This window comes from Patiria miniata, unplaced genomic scaffold (assembly GCF_015706575.1).
Source record: "Patiria miniata isolate m_02_andy unplaced genomic scaffold, ASM1570657v1 HiC_scaffold_10, whole genome shotgun sequence".
Classification (NCBI taxonomy): Eukaryota; Metazoa; Echinodermata; class Asteroidea; order Valvatida; family Asterinidae; genus Patiria; species Patiria miniata.
The window spans coordinates 107781-129116 of record NW_024037048.1 but is presented as its reverse complement, the minus strand read 5'-3'; the positions used below and the strand labels follow the sequence as shown (position 1 = coordinate 129116).

General features: G+C 40.2%; 1 protein-coding gene across 1 annotated transcript in view; it reads left to right on the top strand.

The window, feature by feature from the left end:
- LOC119734690 overlaps window positions 1-21336 on the top strand; it is a 62073-nt gene that overhangs the window by 2225 nt on the left and 38512 nt on the right. The window contains exons 2-3 of the mRNA XM_038208223.1: window positions 15129-15189; window positions 15490-15629. Coding sequence (XP_038064151.1) covers window positions 15129-15189; window positions 15490-15629 — 201 coding nt within the window. The remainder of the gene's footprint in view (window positions 1-15128; window positions 15190-15489; window positions 15630-21336) is intronic.

Sequence of the window (21336 nt, the reverse complement as noted above, 5' to 3'; positions counted from 1 at the left end):
GTTTGCACATTTAAGATGGTGTCACATGCCCTGTGATGACGTAATCATGATGTCACTTGGCAGTGCATATTATTTAATTGTAGTTTTTAGTCTGTACCAAGTTTGAAGCCAATCAGACGAATGAAAGTTTTAAATTTTGTAAGCGGAATAAAATTGTCAATATTTAAAGAATCATAAAAAATATACCAATGACGTCGTTGTGACATCATTTCAGATTTTGAGTACTAGTGCTATTATCTACCCACCTACCAAGATTCATGACGATCAGACATTCTCTTGTATGTGTTTTAAAAAATCGCATTTTTGATGACGTCATAATGATGTCACACAATTTTCACTACTTTTAGAATATACCTATTACCCAACAAACATAATACCAAAAGAATTTTTAATTTTGCCTGTTGCGTTCGTGAGATATGGCTTAAAGGTCCAAAATTTCAAAAAATTAATATAAAATCACACGATGACATCATCATGACATCACCTCAATTTTCATCTATAACACATCCCGGTCTACCTACATACCAAGTTTTAACCCAATCGGACCAACAGTTCTGTAGATATAGGACTTTGTAGTATGCCTATGCAGTGTTGTAACCAAGTAACCAAGTCATTTTTTCCCAAGTCAAGTCTCGTCTCAAGTCATTTTTTCCCAAGTCACAAGTCAAATTTTTTCAAGTCAAGTCAAGTCTCAAGTCAAATTTTTCCAAATCAAGTCAAGTCTCAAGTCAAATTTTTACAAATTTCAAGTCAATTTTTTTTTTTCAATTATAGCACCAACTTGCCAAATTTTCATGTCAAAACTCAAGTCCCGAGTCAATTTCAAATGTATTACACAGTTACGTATATCAGAATTCAAATGACACAATGTACCATTTCTCCATTATTCTTTATTGACATCGTTCTGCAAAATATTCCGCTTCTTTGAAGACATTTCAAAATCTTTGAAACCAAAGGTCACCACCTTCGGACGCGAACTTGTCGGGGCAGACATGTTGACGCACGAAGCCTAGCCGAGCGGTAACGTACATGTACATGTGGTGTGTTCGAGGCATTAGTTTGCTCTAACGGTAGCATGGTTCCCATCTGAATAGTCGCTAACATGCGGTGTAGGGCGGGAAGATGTACGGGAACCAGTTTACATGTGCAAGTGCCGAAGTGTTCATTATGTTAGGAGAATTTAAGTACAGTTTTCATACTTATAAAACATTCTTTTTACGAAAGCCCATTAGCGCCACTGCAAGTATATATGTTGCGGATTATTTAATTCGTTATTACGGATTATTAATTCGTTATTACGGATTACTAATTCGTAATAACGGATTATTAATTCGTTATTACGGATTATTTAATTCGTTATTAGGATTACTAATCCGTTATAACGGATTATTTAATTCGTTATTACGGATTATTAATTCGTTATTACGGATTATTAATTCGTTATAACGGATTATTAATTCGTTATTACAGATTATTTAATTCGTTATCACGGATTACTAATTCATTATAACGGATTATGTAATTCGTTATTACGGATTATTAACTCGTTATTACGGATTATTAATTTGTTATAACGGATTATTTAATTTGTTATTACGGATTAAACTCATTATAATGGATTATTAATTCGTTATTACGGATTATTAACTCGTTATTACGGATTATTAATTCGTTATAACGGATTATTTAATTCATTATTACGGATTATTTAATTCGTTATTACGGATTATTTAATTTGTTGTTACGGATTATTAATTCGTTATTACGAATTACTCATACGTTCTGAGTCATTACTCGGCAAGTATGGCACAGGAGTGCAAACCTTGTATGCAAAGATAGCGCCGCCTAGCGGCGTTATATACATAGGCCCCTGGTCACGTGTGAGAACATCAGACTTAATTCGTAATAACGAATTAATAATCCGTAATAATGAATTAAATAATCCGTAATAACGAATTAAATAATCCGTAATAACGAATTAATAATCCGTAATAACGAATTAAATAATCCGTAATAACGAATTAATAATCCGTATTAACGAATTAGTAATCCGTTATAACGAATTAATAATTCGTAATAACGAATTAATAATCCGTAATAACGAATTAATAATCCGTAATAACGAATTAATAATCCGTAATAACGAATTAGTTATCCGTTATAACGAATTAATAATTCGTAATAACGAATTAATAATCCGTAATAACGAATTAATAATCCGTAATAACGACTTAAATAATCCGTGATAAGGAATTAATAATCCGTTATAACGAATTAATAATCCGTAATAACGAATTACATAATCTGTAACATATATACTTGCAGTGGCGCTAATGGGTTTTCGCACTTTTTCCATACACATTTTTTGTTGAGCAAAATGTCTTTAGAGAATTCATTATCAGTTTTTAAATTCTTTTGAAAAAAATAATGATTTTTTGAAGGAGTTAAACAAACCATTTCTAAAGCATTTTTTGCTTTGTGATGTGAATTCTTGCCTCTCATAAACTATATCATAGTCATTGTTCCAGTCGTTAAAACCTTTTGCAACATGTTATAAGTACACAGCATTTAAACAATATGAAGCAATGTTGAAGATACATGTACATGTATGTTAACGGAGGGTGATCAGACTATGCACAAAACCACGCATGGCAGGCACAAAGCGCCAGGTTCCGTGTTGAGTAGTCAGTCTGAGCTCAGCTCGGTGCGCGGTGGGATTTACGGACTTCTCTCCAGTCAAGTTTCAATCAGTCATCACCCGATAATAAACTAGTGGGTGCACCAAAAAAATGTTTGGAACTATGACAAAACTATTTTGTTAATGTCAATTTTGTCAAGTCAAGTCAAGTCACGAGTCTTTCTTTGTCAAGTCAAGTCAAGTCTCAAGTCATTTTTTTTCCAAGTCAAGTCAAGTCTCAAGTCGGAAAAATAGCGACTCGAGTCCGACTCGAGTCCGAGTCAGCAACTCGAGTCAACAACACTGTGCATATGAATGATGATGTCACATGACCCATGATGATGTCACCATGACGTCACTCTTTCGGGACACATCTTCTATGCTGTAAGGACTAAGCCTATGCTGACTTGAATGATGTATGACAAAGATGAATGGCAAAAGTGAGGGGCAGAACAGACGTGTACAATGTCTATGGGATTTGCCAGGGAATAAAAAGAAGAAAAAAGAAAAAAAATGAGAACAAAAAGAAAAGCTTTTAAGCCAATTAGGAAATAAATGAATATACAAAAAAAAATGTGCTTTCTCAAATCAAACTGAATTGAATCTTGGTACTGGCAAATCGGATTTTCCTTTTTGTTCTTTTTGATGAATATTTTTGTTTTCTGCTGGTAATAAGAGTGTAAATTAAAATCATGTGATTTTACACCGAAAATGGTTTGCCAGAACACTGATGGAGAATTTGATGGAGAATCTGATGGAGATCAATGTTCACAATGACAGTCTTTTTGGCTTTCTCACAAGTCGTCCAGGGTGAGTCTTGTAGGGCAGCTTTTGGATCGCCTGGGGGGTAGCTGTCTGTGTTGTCGTTGATGAACTTGCAGTTGGTGAGTCGGATGATGGTGGTACTTGACGACTTGGGGGGTCAAGGTTAAAAGTCACGGTCTTCTTGGCTGGCTCTATGTCACGGATGTGTGTATGGTTGCGACGTAGAATACTGCCGTTAGGGGAGTTTACTATGTATGATGGGACTCATGACATTTCTCCTTGACAGTGGCTGGTGTCCATCAATCAGATCCCGGATGGAGATTGCTTGGCCAGTATTGAGATGTGGGAGGTTGATGGCACGTCTGTCGTGGTACTGTTTCTGGCTCAGTTGGTGCTGATAGAAATGGTCTTGGATTTCATCTCAAGAGTTCATGATATTTCTGATTCACATGGGTAGGGTAGGTTAACACAAAGTTTTCCGTTGGACAGGAATTGTGTCGGGCTAGGGATCTTGTGATCAACTGGGGTTGTACAGATGCAGAGCAATACCATCTGCATGTCACCATCGATGAAACCATTGGAACGAGGGTAGCGGGGCGAGGAAGTGATGTTGTCGAATCTTAAGGTTTCAGAGAAGTTTTTGTAGTCTGAAGAATCGTAGTTTCGTGCGTTGTCACTGACGACTCGTTCTGGGATACCATGTTCAGTGAATATTTGCTTGATGGCGTTGATAACTGCTGAGCTGGTACATTAAGCTTTCTGATAGATGGGAACTTTGAATAGTAGTCAGCTATTATGAGGAAGTTCTCACCCTCGAAGGAGAACAAGTCTGTGCCTACGACTTGCCATGGACGGATAGGGACAAGTGTGTTGAAGTAGGGTTTCCCGCGATTGTGCTCTTTGGAAATGCTGACAAGTTGGACAGTTTTTGACCAATGATTCGATGTACGTCGCTTGTGATGCCAACCCAGTAGATGCAATCTTTAGCTCATAGTTTCATCTTTTCACTGCCTTGGTGGTCTTCATGTAGCTGGGACAGAACATGGTGCTGCTGTGTAGCAGGGATCACGATGGATTCACCTTTAACGATCAAGCCATCTTCTACAGCTAACTCGTCTTGGAAGGCCAATAGTGATGGAGAACTTTGGGTAATTCTTGTTGTCGTTCTGGCCATCCACTTATGATGACATTCTTCAGCTTGGTGAGGGTTGTGTCTGAGGCAGTGTGTTGTTGCAGTGTATTCAGTCTGGGTTGGGTAAATCTGACGAAAGTCACATGTAGATCAAGGTCGATGTGGTTGATATCTGGTGCCGGGATGCGGGACAAGGTGTCAGGAAGTAGCATCTTGGGTCAGGACTGCCCCTATGCCTCTGCTTGACTTGTATTGTGGTTTCTTTCAAGGAGTAGAAGTTGGTTAGGATTGTCTCGGTACAGATAAGATCTTTGACCTTCTCAAACGCCATCTGGTGTGAAGGAGACCAGACAAAGTCAACGTCTTTCTTCAGTAGCCCTCTGAGGTCAGCTGTGTGTTGGGACAGGTGAGGAATGAAGGGACTGAGGTAGGTCACCATGCCAAGGAATTCTTGGAGTGCTGTCTTGTCTTGAGGGGGTCTCATCCGTATGATGGCTGCAACCTTGTCAGGGTCGGATGCATGCCATGTTTGTTGTAGATCATGCCAAAAAAATTGATGTTCAGAGTACTGTTCAACATCAACCCATATTGGCAGGCTGGCTTCAATAGGTGATGAAGATTGTAATTGTGCTCGTCTTCTGTTGCACTGAAAACCACAATGTCATCTGCGATGCTAATCATGCCTGGGCATGACTCGAGAAATTGTCCATGTGCATCTGGAACACATCTTGGTTCATCACAAGCCCAAACGGTCATGAGCTTAAACTGTCTAGATGTGGGCAGTCCAAGTATTGCTGGGCCTTCGGACTCTACGATGAAGAATTCCGCCTTGCTCCATCCACTCTGTTCGTACTCTGTTTGTGATGTTGACCAATACTGGTTGATTTTTGTGTCATTGTAGGTACGTATTATGGTGCGTTGGTTGGATACTAACTGTAGCTTTGGGAAACCATTGGCATTGAGTCTATCTGCAAAGGGGCAAGGTGTTGCCTTGAGCGCCTGTGTCAACTTTCACGCGCAGCTTAACAAGTGTTTATTAATGTACGCGAGACTGATGGTCCGGCTATCATTGGTCTTCACACGGCCGGCTCTTCAGTTGAACATTGTTGCTCTGAACTGTTTGGTTGAATTGCATGCTCAGTCCGACCGAAACATCATGCCACAGCACCAACCGATTCATTCAGTTGAGAATCTAATCTCCACATACCCTGAACAGTTTGATTTTCCTGGTGCATATTACGTCATGCTTCTCAAAGGTGCACAACCTGTCGAATATGCACAACATAAGTGCTCCATTCATCTCCGTGATGAACTTAAGTCCGAGTTGGACAGGATGGAAGCACAGGGTGTTATCCGATGTGTGACCGAGCCCACCGATTGGGTTAGTTACATCGCAATTTCGCGCAAAGCTAATGAACAGTTACACGTTTGTTTGGATCCTAAAGACCTTAACAAGGCACTCATGCAATGTCATCATAAGACACCAAGTCTCGAAGAGATCACGCACAAACTTGCCGGTGCAAAAGTCTTCAGCAAAATGGATGCAAAGCACGGTTACTGGTCCATCCATCTCGATGAGGACAGTTTGCTGTTGACAATTCATTCAATAGCCCCTTCAGTCACTATTGTTACAAGCGCATGCCATTTGGCCTGGTAGTTAGTCAGGATATTTTTCAACATCAGATGGATCAATTACTCCAACAGTGTGAAGGCGTGATCAGAATCGCAGACGACGTAATTGTCTTCGTAGACTTGGAACAGTCTCATGACATGACTGTAGCTCCCCTCCGACCATATTGGTCATTTCGTGATGAGCGCACAATAGCTGATGGCATCCTAATGAAAGGATGTTGTGTTTTCATACCTACAGCCATGCATACCTACACGCTGAACAAGCTGCATGAGGGTCATCAAGGTGCAACCGAGACAAAGCTCCACACGAGCTGCCGACGCGACCGTGGCAAATACTTGGAACTGACCTGTTCCACTTTGAAGGAAATGAGTACCTCATGATAGCTTACTATATTACTCTATGTTTCCTCTGGTTCGCAGAATGCCTGCAAATTGCACAAGTAGTGCAGTTATCTTTTCCGAGCAAGGTGTGCCAGAGAGGGTTATCAGTGATAATGGTCCGCATACAAAGCATTTGCTGAGGAATGGGGATTTACACATGTGACATCATTGCCTCATTTCCCACACACAAATGGGTTCGTCGAAAGAATGATACAAACTGTCAAGTGTACGATGACCAAAGCAAGGGCCAGTGGACAAAACATCAGCAAGGCTCTTCTTTGCCTTCGGACAACCCCCGTGGACAGCAAACTTCCAAGCCCTGGAGAACTGCTTAAATTTGCGGTAGAAAGGTTTGAAGCAACCTTCCCGTTGTGATTAAGAATACATCGGAACACAAGGACCAGACATACCAACGCCTACAGGACAGACAAACACAACTAAAGGCATTCCCTGACAGATCAGCACATGACCTCAAGCCACTTCAACCAGGTCAACTAGTTCGTGTCCAGGATCCACGAACTCGGTTGTGGACACCAGCTAAGATAAAACAGCATTGTTAATAACCACGTTCGAATGATGTCATAGTGACACCCAATGGTCGCGAACTTACCTGGTTAGAAACACGTCACATTCAAAGATGACACACCGCCGTCTCATAATACAGAAGTGCAAGACACTCCGAACACTCCTACTATCACGTGATCGGGTCGACAAGTCAAATAACTAAAGAGACTTGATCTGTGAACAGTTGTGTGATGATTGTCGGTTTATCACCATCATTTTTAATTGTTACTCTTATTATTATTATTTTTTTTCATGGATATTGAACAGTGTTAGAAGTTAGTTTTTTGCAGACGGCTACATTAAACACATGTAAAATCAGATTTTTTTTTTTTTAAGATGCATCAGTCATGCTAAGATTGTTTTATTAATTATTTCCTACATTTTCTTTTCAGTGGAAAACCGATTTTTCCCCATTGTATTTGGAAAGACTACAGAGACAGATTCATATAGCACCAGAGAGCATTTTGTTTTCAGGTTAACAGCTGATTTTTTTTTTTTTTTAGCTGTTGGAAGTAATCACTCACAAGAAAATTACCTTTATTTACTTTTCTTCTTCAAAAAGAATTTGAGATAACATAAACACTAGAAAACATGTTAAAGCAAAAGAACTCTCATTACCCCATCTTTACCAATCCGACGCCTTTATTCCATTTTCAGGAGCAGTTTTAATCTATAGATCAGCATTTTTTTAAGGGGTGATGTAACAGTATCAGACCATAGAGGGCGCTATAGTCATTTTTTCCAGATAGTTCTCAGTTCATGTTGGGCAATAAAAGAGTGGCCGAAGTTATCACCAAAGTTGGAGGTCATCTCGACTCTGTGAATCCACCACGCATTACAGATTATTATTTTAAATTAAAAAAAAAGAAACCCTATTTGATGTATCACTAGAGGGCGCCCTTTCAAATGATGATGTCATAATGCTGTTTTGTGTCCTTTATTCCGTTCTAAACTTTGATATATTCATTGGATGTTAACCCTTCCTCGAGTATGTTCGCGAGGTTTGCGTGAGAGCGCGAGTGAGTGTGGTAATTCCCTTCACGCCTGGCGGTAGACTGCCCCAAAACGGACCTGTTCCCCTGGCCTTCCCCACAGCCGCTCGTCGGGTCAGTAGAGAGCAATATCCAAGGCATCGTCGACACGAGACTCCCACAGTATTAATTTGGGGTGATCGGAATATGAAAGAATACATTTTAAGCTTTATGATTATGTATGCTTCGTAAACATTTTCGGAAAAACCAGGGATAATTTTTTCTTCAAAGTTTTGCACTCTGCCAGATTTGTCTATGGAGAAGCATGGAAAAATGGCCCAAACGGACAGCTATATAATGACCCATCATCTTTATCTTGACATAGCTCAAACGGAAGAGTCCCTCTTTCTTTCATGTAAAATTCATTGCGATTGGTTCTAAACCTAGGGATCATTTTTCTCTCAAAGTTTTCTTCCAATAAGCACTTTTCTTACAAAAATTACCCATGAAAAGCCTTATATAGCCGCGCTACACGTTTTCAGCTTGGGACAGTTCCACTTGAATAGTGGGTACGAAGCTGTCAATAAACAGTTACCAAATAGCATGAGATCAATGGGAGTTTTAAATGTTCGGTAGTACATAGTAGAAAGTAAAAAATATAAAATAATGGAGTCCTTAAATATAAAAATTATTAAAGAAGGTTCTTTTTTTTCCTGACGAAACAACATTTTCGTTTGGTTTAACCACTGATAAACATTGAGAGCCTTTGTTCTCCCCTAATATATGTAATAGAGCAATCCAAGTCCCCCCAGTTTCCAAATCCTGCGTTGAATGTGCATGGTGCATGTACATGTAATGTACATGTATTGCAGGTCAACTGTATACGTGCAGTTTATATACGTGCATGGCTGTATGTTGACACTGCACACGTAGAGCTTTTGCACGTTTGGGGCCAATAGTTTTCATTATGTAGCATTCTTTTTTACTCCATAAACATGGTGCTGCGGAAAATCACATCCAGGGGCCGCGCACACGCCTGCACAACAAGCACTAAATCCCGGTATCATGCTAAAAAGTGTCCGGGATCATGGAGGATTTTTAGGGATGGGAATTAAAAGGAAAACTAGACTTATGTTTGTGGACAAACACAGGGCTGTTTCGGTAACTTTTTTTGTGTCATATGTGACATGTAAAGTTTCAAGTATAAGTTCCATCCAGAAAGGAAGTGTAATTCTGTGTATAATAAATGGTGGCATATAAATATGTGATAACATTCTCATAGGGCTTTGAATTATGAAGTCACATATCATGTGATGACGTCATGATGACGTCATATCAATTTTCATCTATTATCATCTGTAACAACCTGCCACTAGAGGGCGCTCTAACATACACGTCATGACATACATGTTATGTATCATTGAAAGCCTGTTCACATCTTTTACTAATTTTAAATTACAAGGCACTTCCGGTTTCAACTAGAAGGAAGGGTTACGTGATTTTGCACGTAATATCAAAAATGAAGACCCTGGATTATTCTATCAATTCCCGCAAGCATCAAGTTCAGGTCTCTCAAGGATGATTTTATATTGATTTTCACATATTAAATCTATTAATCTTTAACATGACGTCGCATGACCCATGATGATGTCATCGTGATGTCACTTTAATTTTCATCTATAACACATCCCGGTCTAGGTACATACCAACTTTCAACGGAATTGGACCTGTAGTTCTCAAGTATAGGCCTTCAAAATATGCACTACAAATATGACGTCACGTGACTCGTGATGACATCATCGTGACGTCACTTCAAATTTCATCTTTAACATATCCCGATTTAGGTACATACCAAATTTCAACCCAATCGGACCTTTAGTTCTGTAGATATACGCCTTCAGAATATGCATTTTTAATATGATGTCACAGGTCACGTGATGACATCATCATGACGTCACTTCAATTTTCATCTATAACACTTCCCGGTTTAGGTACACACCAACTTTCAACCCAATCGGACTTTTAGTTGTGGAGATATAGGCCTTTAAAATATGCACCTATAATGTGACGTCACATGACTCATGATGATGTCACGATGACGTCAATGTTCAGGGCACAACTTCAGATGCTGATCTAAGTGTATGCCGAGTATAAAGGAAATCGGATTAATTTTAGTGCCCAAAAAGCCGGTAACAAAAAAACAAAAAAAGTGTACAAATGCAATGGGCAAAATGACTGAAAAAGAAAGAAAAAAAGAAAAAAAAAAAAATCTTAACAACTAGAGATCTATGTCTGTTTGAAAACAGATCATAGGGCTTTTCCGGTTATTTTATTTTGCATGACTTTATGCTTTTTTGCCAATGAGGAGTCATGTAAATTATATTTTTTGGTTCAAATATCATAAAAAGTTCTATTGAGCTTCAGATTTGGCATTTGATGACGTCACATGCCCTACTATGACACCATCTTGATTACACTTGTCAATGCATATTTTTGCATTTTGGTCTTGGTTTGTACTAAGGTTGAAGTCAATCTGATGAAAGAAAGTGTTGAATTTTGGAAGCGCAATGATATTGTAAGTATGAAAAAATCATTAAAAAAATTAACTGTTGACGTCATGGTGACGTCTTTTCGGAATTTGCATACTGGTACCATTATCTAGCTATCCACTATGTTTCATGATGATGGGACCTTCCCTTGTATGTGTTTTCTAAAATTGCATTTTTGATGACGTCATGATGACGTCATCAAGGGTCACGTGACGTCATCCTAATTGTGCATATTGTAAAGTCCTATATCTAGAGAACTGTAAGTCTGATTGGGTTGAAACTTGGTATGCGAGTATACTGGTGTACTGGTACCATTATCTGGCTATCCACCAAGTTTCATGATGATGGGACCTTCCCTTGTATGTGTTTTCAAAAATTGCATTTTTGATGACGTCATGATGACGTCACACATTTTTCAAAATGTTGTGCATATACCTATTACCTAACAAACTCAATACGAAAAGAATTTTGAATTGTGCATGTTGCGTTCGTGAGATATGGCTTAAAGGTCCATAATTCCAAAAAAAAATCATATAAAATCACATGATGACGTCATGATCACGTCACTTCAATTCTTACCTATAGTATAACACATCCCGGTCTACTCACATACCAAGTTTTAACCTAATCAGACTTACAGTTCTCTAGATATAGGACTTTACAATATGCACAATTAGGATGACGTCACGTGACCCTTGATGACGTCACCTCAATTTTCATCTATAACACATCCCGGTCTACCTACATAGCAAGTTTCAACCCAACTGTATGTCCGATTCCGGGAATCGGACATACAGTTCTGTAGATAAAGGAATTTACAATATGCACATTTAGGATGACGTCACGTGACCCATGATGACGTCATGATGACATCACCTCAATTTTCATCTATAACACATCCCGGTCTACCCACATACCAAGATTCAACCCAATCGGACTTACAGTTCTGTAGATATAGGACTTTACAATATGCACTATATTAGGATGACGTCACGTGACCCATGATGACGTCATCATGACGTCACCTCAATTTTCATCTATAACACATCCCGGTCTTCCTACATACCAAGTTTCAACCCAAAAAATCCAAAAATATCATATAAAATCACACGATGACATCATGATGACGTCAGCTCAATTTTTACCTATAACACATCCCGGTCTACTCGCATACCAAGTTTCAACCCAATCAGACTTACAGTTCTCTAGATATTGGACTTTACAATATGCACAATTAGGATGACGTCACGTGACCCTTGATGACGTCATCATGACGTCACCTCAATTTTCATCTATAACACATCCCGGTCTACCTACATAGCAAGTTTCAACCCAATCGGACTTACAGTTCTGTAGATAAAGGACTTTACAATATGCACTTTTAGGATGACGTCACGTGACCCATGATGATGTCATCATGACGTCACCTCAATTTTCATCTATAACACATCCTGGTCTACCTACATACCAAGTTTAACCCAATCGGAACTTACAGTTCTGTAGATATGGACTTCATAATATGCACATTTAAAATGACGTCACGTGACCCATGATGACGTCATGATGACGTCACTCTTTGACGGACACAACTTTGCTATAGGGACTATGCCTGTGGTACTTTTGAATGATGTATGACAAAGACTAATGCCAAAAGTGGTGGGAAGAAAAATTGTGTACAAAGTCTATGGGGTTTAGGCGACAAAAAGAAGAAAGAAACTAGATGTCCATGTCTGTTTGAAAACAGAACATAGGGCTTTTTCGCATTATGCTTTTTTTTTTTTATCAATAACACATTCCAGACGATGCATGTCCAATGTTTCAAAGAATACGGTACAAGAATTTTTTAGTATATTACACGTATGTAGCGTCTCTGAGATATATTATCGTCAAAAAGAAATAAATCCATATGAAATCAGACGTATAGCACTACCTTTATATGCAATTTTGACCCATTCGGACTGATAGTTTTCTCAATATAAGACTTTAAAAATGCACGTTTATGATGACCTAACATGCCTTACGATGGCGTCATCTTGCTAACACATGCCAATGCACATTTTTGCATTGAAGTCAATCCATTGAAAGGAAGTGTTAAATTTTGGAAGCGGAATGAAATTGTAAATATTAAAAAAATCATAAAAAATCATGCCATCAGCCAAGCATGTTCAAAATTAAAATACTTTACAAAAGAATAAGTTTAATTTGACTTCTATTTTTTTTGGGGGGGGGGGTGGGTTGGAGTGTTGTGAGCATTATGCATGCTGGTAGAGACAGGCTGACTGTTAAGTAAGTAAATATACACAATCTTTACTTATACTGTGAGTAATCCTTTACATTTCCAAAAGATTCAACAATTACAAAGGATATCAGATATGGTAAGGATAAAGAGGACTTATCTTACTTTTAGATGAAATTTGTCTTTTCCACCATTTCTGAAGTGTTAAGAAATTAGCTATATTTTCATTCTCAAACATTTTGATAGTACATGTACTAAAAAAGGTGACATCTATCATGTAGACATTTGAATTATTGGTATTTTGGTCAATTGCCATTGTTACATATTTGCCTTTTCCAATGTAGCAACCAACAAGTCGTCAACCAAGCCTGTTCTTCAATAAAATACTTACCAAAAAATAAGTCAAATTTGGCTTCAAATTTTTTTGAACTGATTGTTTCTTTTGGGGGGGGATTGGAGTGTAATGAGACTAATCATCTGAGCACGTACTCATTTGAATAAATAATATGATTGTGTGAGTTTTCAATAACATAAGTTAGTGCAGTTATTTCGTTAAACAAAAACACTTTGTGCAACAGCTTTGAAATTTGTTTTTCCGCATTATGTTTTTTAATTGTGGTGACGTTTTCTGTTTTGAATGCATTGTTATTTTATGTGCTGTTGTTGTTTTTGTTATACATATATAGATTTAGGACTTCCAGACTGTACACCTTTAAGATGATGCACGGGGACACATCATGACATCATCATGGCTTCTGATTTTGTATCTACATGTATACTAATAAAGGAACGACATCTGTCTGTCTGCCCTTCCCCGGCCCCTAAAGCAGAAAAAAAATCACTGAGACAAGTTTACTGATGCAAGGGTATTTTTTGCCGACGTCGCGTCAACTGTGTGAACAATTTGACAAGCTGGGAACTTGGCACTGTTGAGGCAAATGTTTACGCTATCATTTAATGGGCAATTCAAGATTATATCTGTACAGATTGATATGTTAGCAATTTTTGAAAAAGGAAAGGTCTTTTCAACGGAACTTCCAGTTTGATGACGCCATATGCCTAAAACTTCGCACACGTCTTAAGTGGGTCAAGGTCATCATATACACCAATATTTAGGCGATTCCGACAAACTTCGCCGCACACATCTATTCAAAATACATGACGTCATTGGTAGATGATTTGAAGAATACTCTCAGCCAAGAGACTAACACCGTTGAAAGCAAGTTCATATCTATTACCACTTTTAAATAATAAGCCACTTCCTGTTTTGGCCTTTTTCGACCGGAAGCAAGGGTCATGTGATTTCACGCACACTGAATGAAATAAAGACCTCAACCTACTCTACCACTTGCCGGCAACAGAATGCTGTGGACGCGTACGGTTGATTTCTTATGCATTTTTAAATATTAAAAGTGTCACCATTTAATTGCCCATAAATAAACACCGGATGATGTCATCATGACATCATCATTACACAATGTTGTTTGAATTAGGGTCTTCGCTTCGACAAAGAGTGGTGTAAATGAATTACTGGCAAAGAGTCGAAAATGCCCTTTGAAAAGCGGCAATTTTTTTTAAATTTCTGTGTACAAAGTCTATGGAAAATCTATAATAAACTAGTCAATGATGTCACCATGATGTCAATCTTGCCTGTGGTAACTTTGAATGATGTATGACAAAGATTTATGCCAAAAGTGGTGAGCAGAAAAATCGTGTACAAAGTCTATGGGATTTAGGCGACAAGAAGAAGAAGAAGAAAGAACAATCTTAACAAAAAAAAAGGCTTTACCGCACTTTGCGGAAAGCCCCCCCCCCCCAAAAAAAAATGAGAACAAAAACAAAGGCTTTTCCGCACTATGCGGAAGAGCCAAAAAAAAACCCCCAAAAAACAAAAAAAAACAAAAACAAAGGCTTTTCCACACTATGCGAAAAAGCCAAAAACAAAGGCTGTTTTGGCTGGTTGCCGAAACAGCCATCAAATTTTGGGTCTAAACAGCATGTACACACACAAGGTAAGCTATATACACTGGTATTTACTTGAAAGACAGAATGGATGTTTGAAAAAAAATTTGAAAAAAAATTATTTGTTTGATGAAAGAACAAGTGACTCACCACTCGGACTCGAGGTTGTGACCCAGGACTTTGACTTGGGACTCGTCGTTGGTGACTCAACTACAATACTGCATGTACCAAGTGGCATATTTTTTTTTTTTCTGGACAGATTCTTCCTGTAGCGCCATTACTGACGGCAAAACAATTGTTAGAGTTGCCTGGAAGGAGAAGTGAGTATATAACTTTAATAATAATGCAAATGAAGTGGTTAATAAATAGTAGATTACAGAGTTGAGATTTGTATTTGTAACAGTGTGGCAGCTGGCATGGCATTTGCAACTATTTGGCGTGGCATTTGTGAAACTGGTTTGACTCAAAAACTGCCAACTTTGGCTAGATAAGTCAATGGGTAGTTGGCATAGGATCATATTAATGATTAAGTAAGTCAGTTTCTCATTGTTGTTTATTCAGTGAAACAAATTGTAACAAATTTGAAACAAATATTTATCTCTTTATACTTCATCATTAAGGTTTGACAATGAGCAAGAAACTGATGGCTTTATGGAAAAGCAAAGCGGTTCCAAATGTGTCAGCTAAAAGCATTGTAAGTTATCAAACAGTAAGACGAGACAAAGAAACATCTAGTGCAACAGAGTCTCTGTCTTCACAGGTAAGTGTCCTCACCATAATTTAATGATTTTCAATGCATGTTGCACTTTCAACAGTGGCGCATCCAGCTTCATTAAAATACAGCAATACAATGGAACAAGTGGGGCTGTGCCCCATCTATCCCTTTGTATTCCTGTATTTAAATGAACTTAGATCCGCCACTGTTCAAAGTGTCATGCAACTTGTTGGTGAAATAACCAATTATAAAATAGAACAGGACTGGAGTCCATAAAGTGTTTCTTGGCTGTGGTCTTCTTAAGGAGGTCAGCTGCAGGAGCTAACAACTAAAATGAATCTAGACTGAATCATTGGAATGTGTCCTGTCCATTAGAGCGCTCACTATGGACAATTAAAACGTTCTAGGGGACACAAATCTTGTTTTTTCTTGATTTCATTGAAAAGTAGAGGCATATGGTGACTGGGTCTTAATGTTAAAGTATAAAAGAATAACAAGAGGTGTATTGTTAAGTTGTAGTATTCATTGCTATTCACTTCGTATCAAGTTCGACTATTTTTAGTGCGGTATGGCCATTCGGCTGCAGCACTATTTCTGCCCTTATTTCTGATTGTATGATTGCGAAGGAAGACCCTGGCCTCAACGTGGAGATCTTCCTGCCTCAATGTCTCATTATGTCGTCATTGACTTGTTGTCTTCGAGGGGCCTCTTTTCCGCTGTGCCTTAAGCTCTTTCGAATGCTTGCTCCATTCGCGTCTGATAATCTGCTACCCACTGGTCAATCTCTGGATCGTTGTCTACCTCTCTCCTGTGCCCAAGAAGATAGTCTACCGGTAACCTTGCTTCCCGTCCAAAAATGAGGTAGTAGGGGAAGTAGCCTGTTAAGGAGTGGGGTGTGGCATTATAAGCATAGATCAACTCTGGGAGGTTTTACGGCCATTTGTGCTTCTGGTCCGGGGGCAGTGTGCGTAGGCAATCATGCATGGTGTGATAGGTGTGGGGGAATACGTCTGTAAGTTACTTTGACTGGTATGTCGTCTGTGGCGATGATTTGGTGCTCTATTTTATTACAGTAGCCAATGTCATCCTCATCCTTGCTGAAGACTTCACTATATCTAGAGATTAACTTTCTGATACCTTGATGCTGCTGTGGATTCTGGTGTGCAGAGACTTCACAGTCTGATGCAAGGGATTGGGAAAAGCAATACTCGGGGGATGCACAGGAAAGTATTGCAACAGGGGTCCTGGGTTGAATATACATGTCATCTTCATTGAAGTTGGCCACTTGGATGGAGACTTTGCCACTCTTTTCAACTCTTACAAGAGTTGGGGCGATCATCAAACCTTTTGGAAGATGTTTCATGTGTACATCAAGCTCCTCCACCATTGCTTGATAGACGTTGTTGCCGGCTGCCGGCTTCACAGAACAATCAACAACAAGTAGAGACATTGCTTGCAGGCCTAGATTCAGTGTTTTGTAGGCCCAAGGCACCAGTGTTCCAAGTACTTTCATGGACGAGTACTTGGCCGAGTCCGAGTACTTAAGTCCAAGTCCAAGTCCAAGCTTGAGTACAATACCAAAAAAGTACAAAAATAAATTTGAAAAAGAAATAAATAAATGAAATGAAATAAAATAAAAACAAACACAGCACGCATTCCACTCTTTTTTACCAACTGGTTTAACACTAAACAACTTTTATTAATGTAAACAATGTAAAAATCTATATATATAAGAGCAAGATTTACTCGGCCTCCGCAATGATGTTTGCTCCTGAAAGTATCCAAGACAGCGGTCTCCCGCGGCGCCAAAATCGCTTTACGTCCGTAAAAAAATGCGGAGGATGTCTTCCCCCGGGTTAGCCTTGGTCAAGGCGCTAGTTGTTCATCCCGGCCGTAGCGCGGTAAACGATATCCTCGCTAGCGCTATGCATGCGGTGCATTAAAAATACAGCGCGAACAGCGACCTCACGCGGCCACCATTTCTATGCAAATCAGTTGGACCCAATCTAGCGCCTTGGTTCAATCGTCCATGTGAGGTTTTGGGGTGGTGCTCATTATATTAACAGCCTTAGCTGACCTTAAATGTCGTTTTCTTATTGGTTGATCGTTGCGTGAAAACTTGCATAGTGAAACGTGGCACCGTACATAATCCATACACGTACATGTACACGTTGTGTGTTCTGCACACGGCACCAATGCACAAAAACTGTGGTTCCTGTCACGTCCGCAAAAGGCGAATAGACGCTTCTGGGCAGAGGTTGAAATTGAGATAGGGCCAAAACACGCTGTGGGGGTGATTTTTATCGATTTTCAAATTTTTGCATATTTGTAATCCTGAACATACATTATAAAAGTTTGAAACCCTAATTTGAACTTTACATGTACTATTTTTGATGATTTTGATAAGGTATATCAGTTAAAGAAATAACTGTTCTGTGACGTTCGTGGCCATTTTCTCAGTTTTCTACTTTTCAACACAATGAACTTCAAAATAGCATAACTCTGCCCAGGAATGACCGGTATCAAAAATTAAACCACCTATTAAAAGGAAAAAGAACATATGTTAACAATATGTAAAAATATCATTTTCGACCTTATGCCCAGAAAAGTCTGATTTTGACAGAACAGGTCACATATGAAGCTTGAGCTTGGCTGGCTCCCGATTCACGAATCCTCATTGTAAAAGGAACATTGGGGAGGCGGGAACTGGACTAAGTCGTAATACAGACTGTAAGCGCGCCATTGTGTGCCAGGTTGAGCAATGGAATCGATTTAACAGGAATGTACTTGATGCGTACTCCCAAGTACTGGGGTCGAGTACCGAGTACCAAGGTGGAGTACCAATTCTTCTTCGGGTACGAAGAATCGAGTACGGACCAAGTCCAAATTTTTTTTTGAGTACTGATAGTCGAGTACGGGCTGAGTACGTGTGTGTGTGTACTCGAGTTGTACTCACCTCTGCAACCAGGCAGTTGCTACTATCTTCTCAATTATTGAGCCGCTGTCTTGTAAAACCTGGTAGCCCGTCGTTGGCTCACATTGGCAGGCCGTCCTAGTTAACAGTTGCTGGGGGGGGGGGGGGCCGGGTGCTGAGGGACACATCGCTGCAGGCAGGCTATTGAGTTAAACAACTCAACCAGCTCCAGGAAGCAGCTCAGTAGGTCCTTGGTTTGTCCATGACGGTAGGAAAAGAATTTCTGCTGGAGCTGTGGTAGGGTGTCCCCTGCTCCAAACACCTTCAGCAGAATTCAAAAAATATCTTTCTGCCCTCCTTCGATGTCTTGCCCTCTGCCAAAGATCTCCTGCCTTGCTCTACCGGCCAGGTGGTTGATGATAAAGGCGGCTGTGGTGTTGCTCCCATCTAGCTGCCTTGCTGTCAGTTGACCCTTGATGTCACTGACCCATTCCAAAACAGATGGGTCGGTCGACTTCTCTGGTTTTCCCCCGAAGCAGTCAAGCCTTCGCCCGGATGCACTTTGTTTGGTTACGGACCGAGTTGGTCACGGTTTTGAGTTGTGGCAGAAGAGCTACTGGTTGGGACCTGTTGCTCTTGCTGGTTCATCTGCAGAGCCAACTTCAACTCCTCCAGTTCTACTCGCAGCTGCCCCACACCATCGGCCTCCATTGCAGCTCTTTAGGTTTTCCTCACCTCACCAGGTTGGGTATGCAGTGTTTAGCACAACATCCTGTCTACGACGCCATATGTGATAACCGAGAAAATGGTAACCAACAACGATGGTGTGCTTAACGGTGATAGCCTGGTAAATCAAGAGCTGTTATCGAGGTGGCCATGGTGATTAGTGCACTGCCTTTGATGGTACAGTACAGCGTGACATACGACGCACACATTCATGGAATAGTTCATTTGATGTATACAGTACTTCTAGACATAACATACATAACAGTACTTCCAACAAATGACTACAAACGGATGACAACTTAAAAAAGAATCAATGCTGGGTTCCTCAGAAACATCCTCATCACCATTTGTGATATTTCAAGTGCATAACTTGAAGGTTTTGTTGGGCTATTCGAGCTAGACAACTATACACGGTTGTGGTGCAATGTAAGCATGCTTTATTTGACCTTACAAGTGACCTAGTCTATGGTGCCTCTTACTACAAAATAGCACACGTGATCTTGCATATATGACAGGCCATTTATACATAGCCCTTGCATATATAGCATCCTCATCTGACCCTTAAGGTAACCACATATGTAAAGCATAGTCTTTGTATTGAGAATCATTCACCACTCAGTATTTGAAGGAGCAACACAGCACACACAATACAGTAGTTTCCAGTTAGAGCCACCTCGATAACAGCTCCTAATTTACAAGGCTATCATCGTTAAGCACACTATCCTTGTTGGTTACCATTTTCTCGGTTGTCAAATATGGCGTAGTAGCCTGGTGGGGTGAGGAGAACCTAAAGAGCTGCAATGGAGGCCGATGGTGTGGGGCAGCTGCGAGTAGAACTGGAGGAGTTGAAGTTGGCTCTGCAGATGAACCAGCAAGAGCAATAGGTCCCGGGACAAATCAGCTTCCGTCGAGGTCGTGGAACAGCGGACGCAGTATTAGGCTACCGCTTGCTGTGCGCCAAGACACAACAATGTAAGCAGAGTGCAGAGCTTCTTGGGCTTGATATGAGTCGCGCCTTCAATACCATCAGAAGAAACCGGTTAATGCAAGTTCTTCATACATTTCTCGATGAGTCGGAATTACGCATCATTCGACTTTTTTTTAGCAGAAACATCACTAGTGCCCCGCCTGCAGAAGGGCACCTGTGAACCCTTTGACACCACCATCGGCACACCTCAGGGAGACAGCCTGTCTTCAGTACTGTTTGTGGTATACCTAGAAGCAGCTCTTCGTGACCTTCATGGACAACTGCAGACGCAAAGCACTGGAGACGGTGGTCTTCCTCTTGATGTAGCATATGCTGATGACATAGACTTTGTTAGCTACTCGCGAGAATTTCTCAACACAGTGGAGCAGACCACACCAGGAAGTCTGCTTCAATTGTTTCTAATCATCAACCCACAAAGACTGAGCACACTACAATGAAGCGTCAGGTAGACTGTGGGGAAAGGAGTGGTGCATGACAAAGAAATTCGGCTCAATGTTGGAAGATGGGGAAGATGTCGCCCATCGTAAGCAGGTAACCAATGTAGCATTCCAAAAGATAAAAACACTATGGCTACGGTGCTACCACGTGAGTGAGGAACTCCGTATGTGCCTCTAATAACAAGTTCGTGCTTCCTGTATTTCACTACAAAATGGGTACCTGTGCCTCACTCAAAAACAGAACAACCAACTGGACTCATTCCACCGAAGCCAATTACGACAGATCATTGGTATGTGATGGCCACATGGCATCTCCAACAAAACACTCTATGGTCGCTGCAAGTGTGGTCCACTCACACTGCAAGTGTGGTCCACTCCAGCATCAGGACCCTTGAAGCAAGCTGGCAACTCTTCAGCCATGTCCTGCGGCTACCTAGAGATGTACCTGCTCAGAAATTCATCGAGGAGTACTTTAGCACAGAAGCAGGCATGGAAGGTTCGCAAGTACGCCCTTGTACCACACTTCCAATTGTCCTCGACAATGACCTTAATACGGTGAGCAAGCGCCTACGCAACACAGCCAACGCAAAGCAGCTACGGCTACCGACCAAGGAGGAGTAGATGGCACTGATGAGGAATATTGTTGAGAAGGAAAAAGCGAAACTGACAATACTTATGACAGCAACA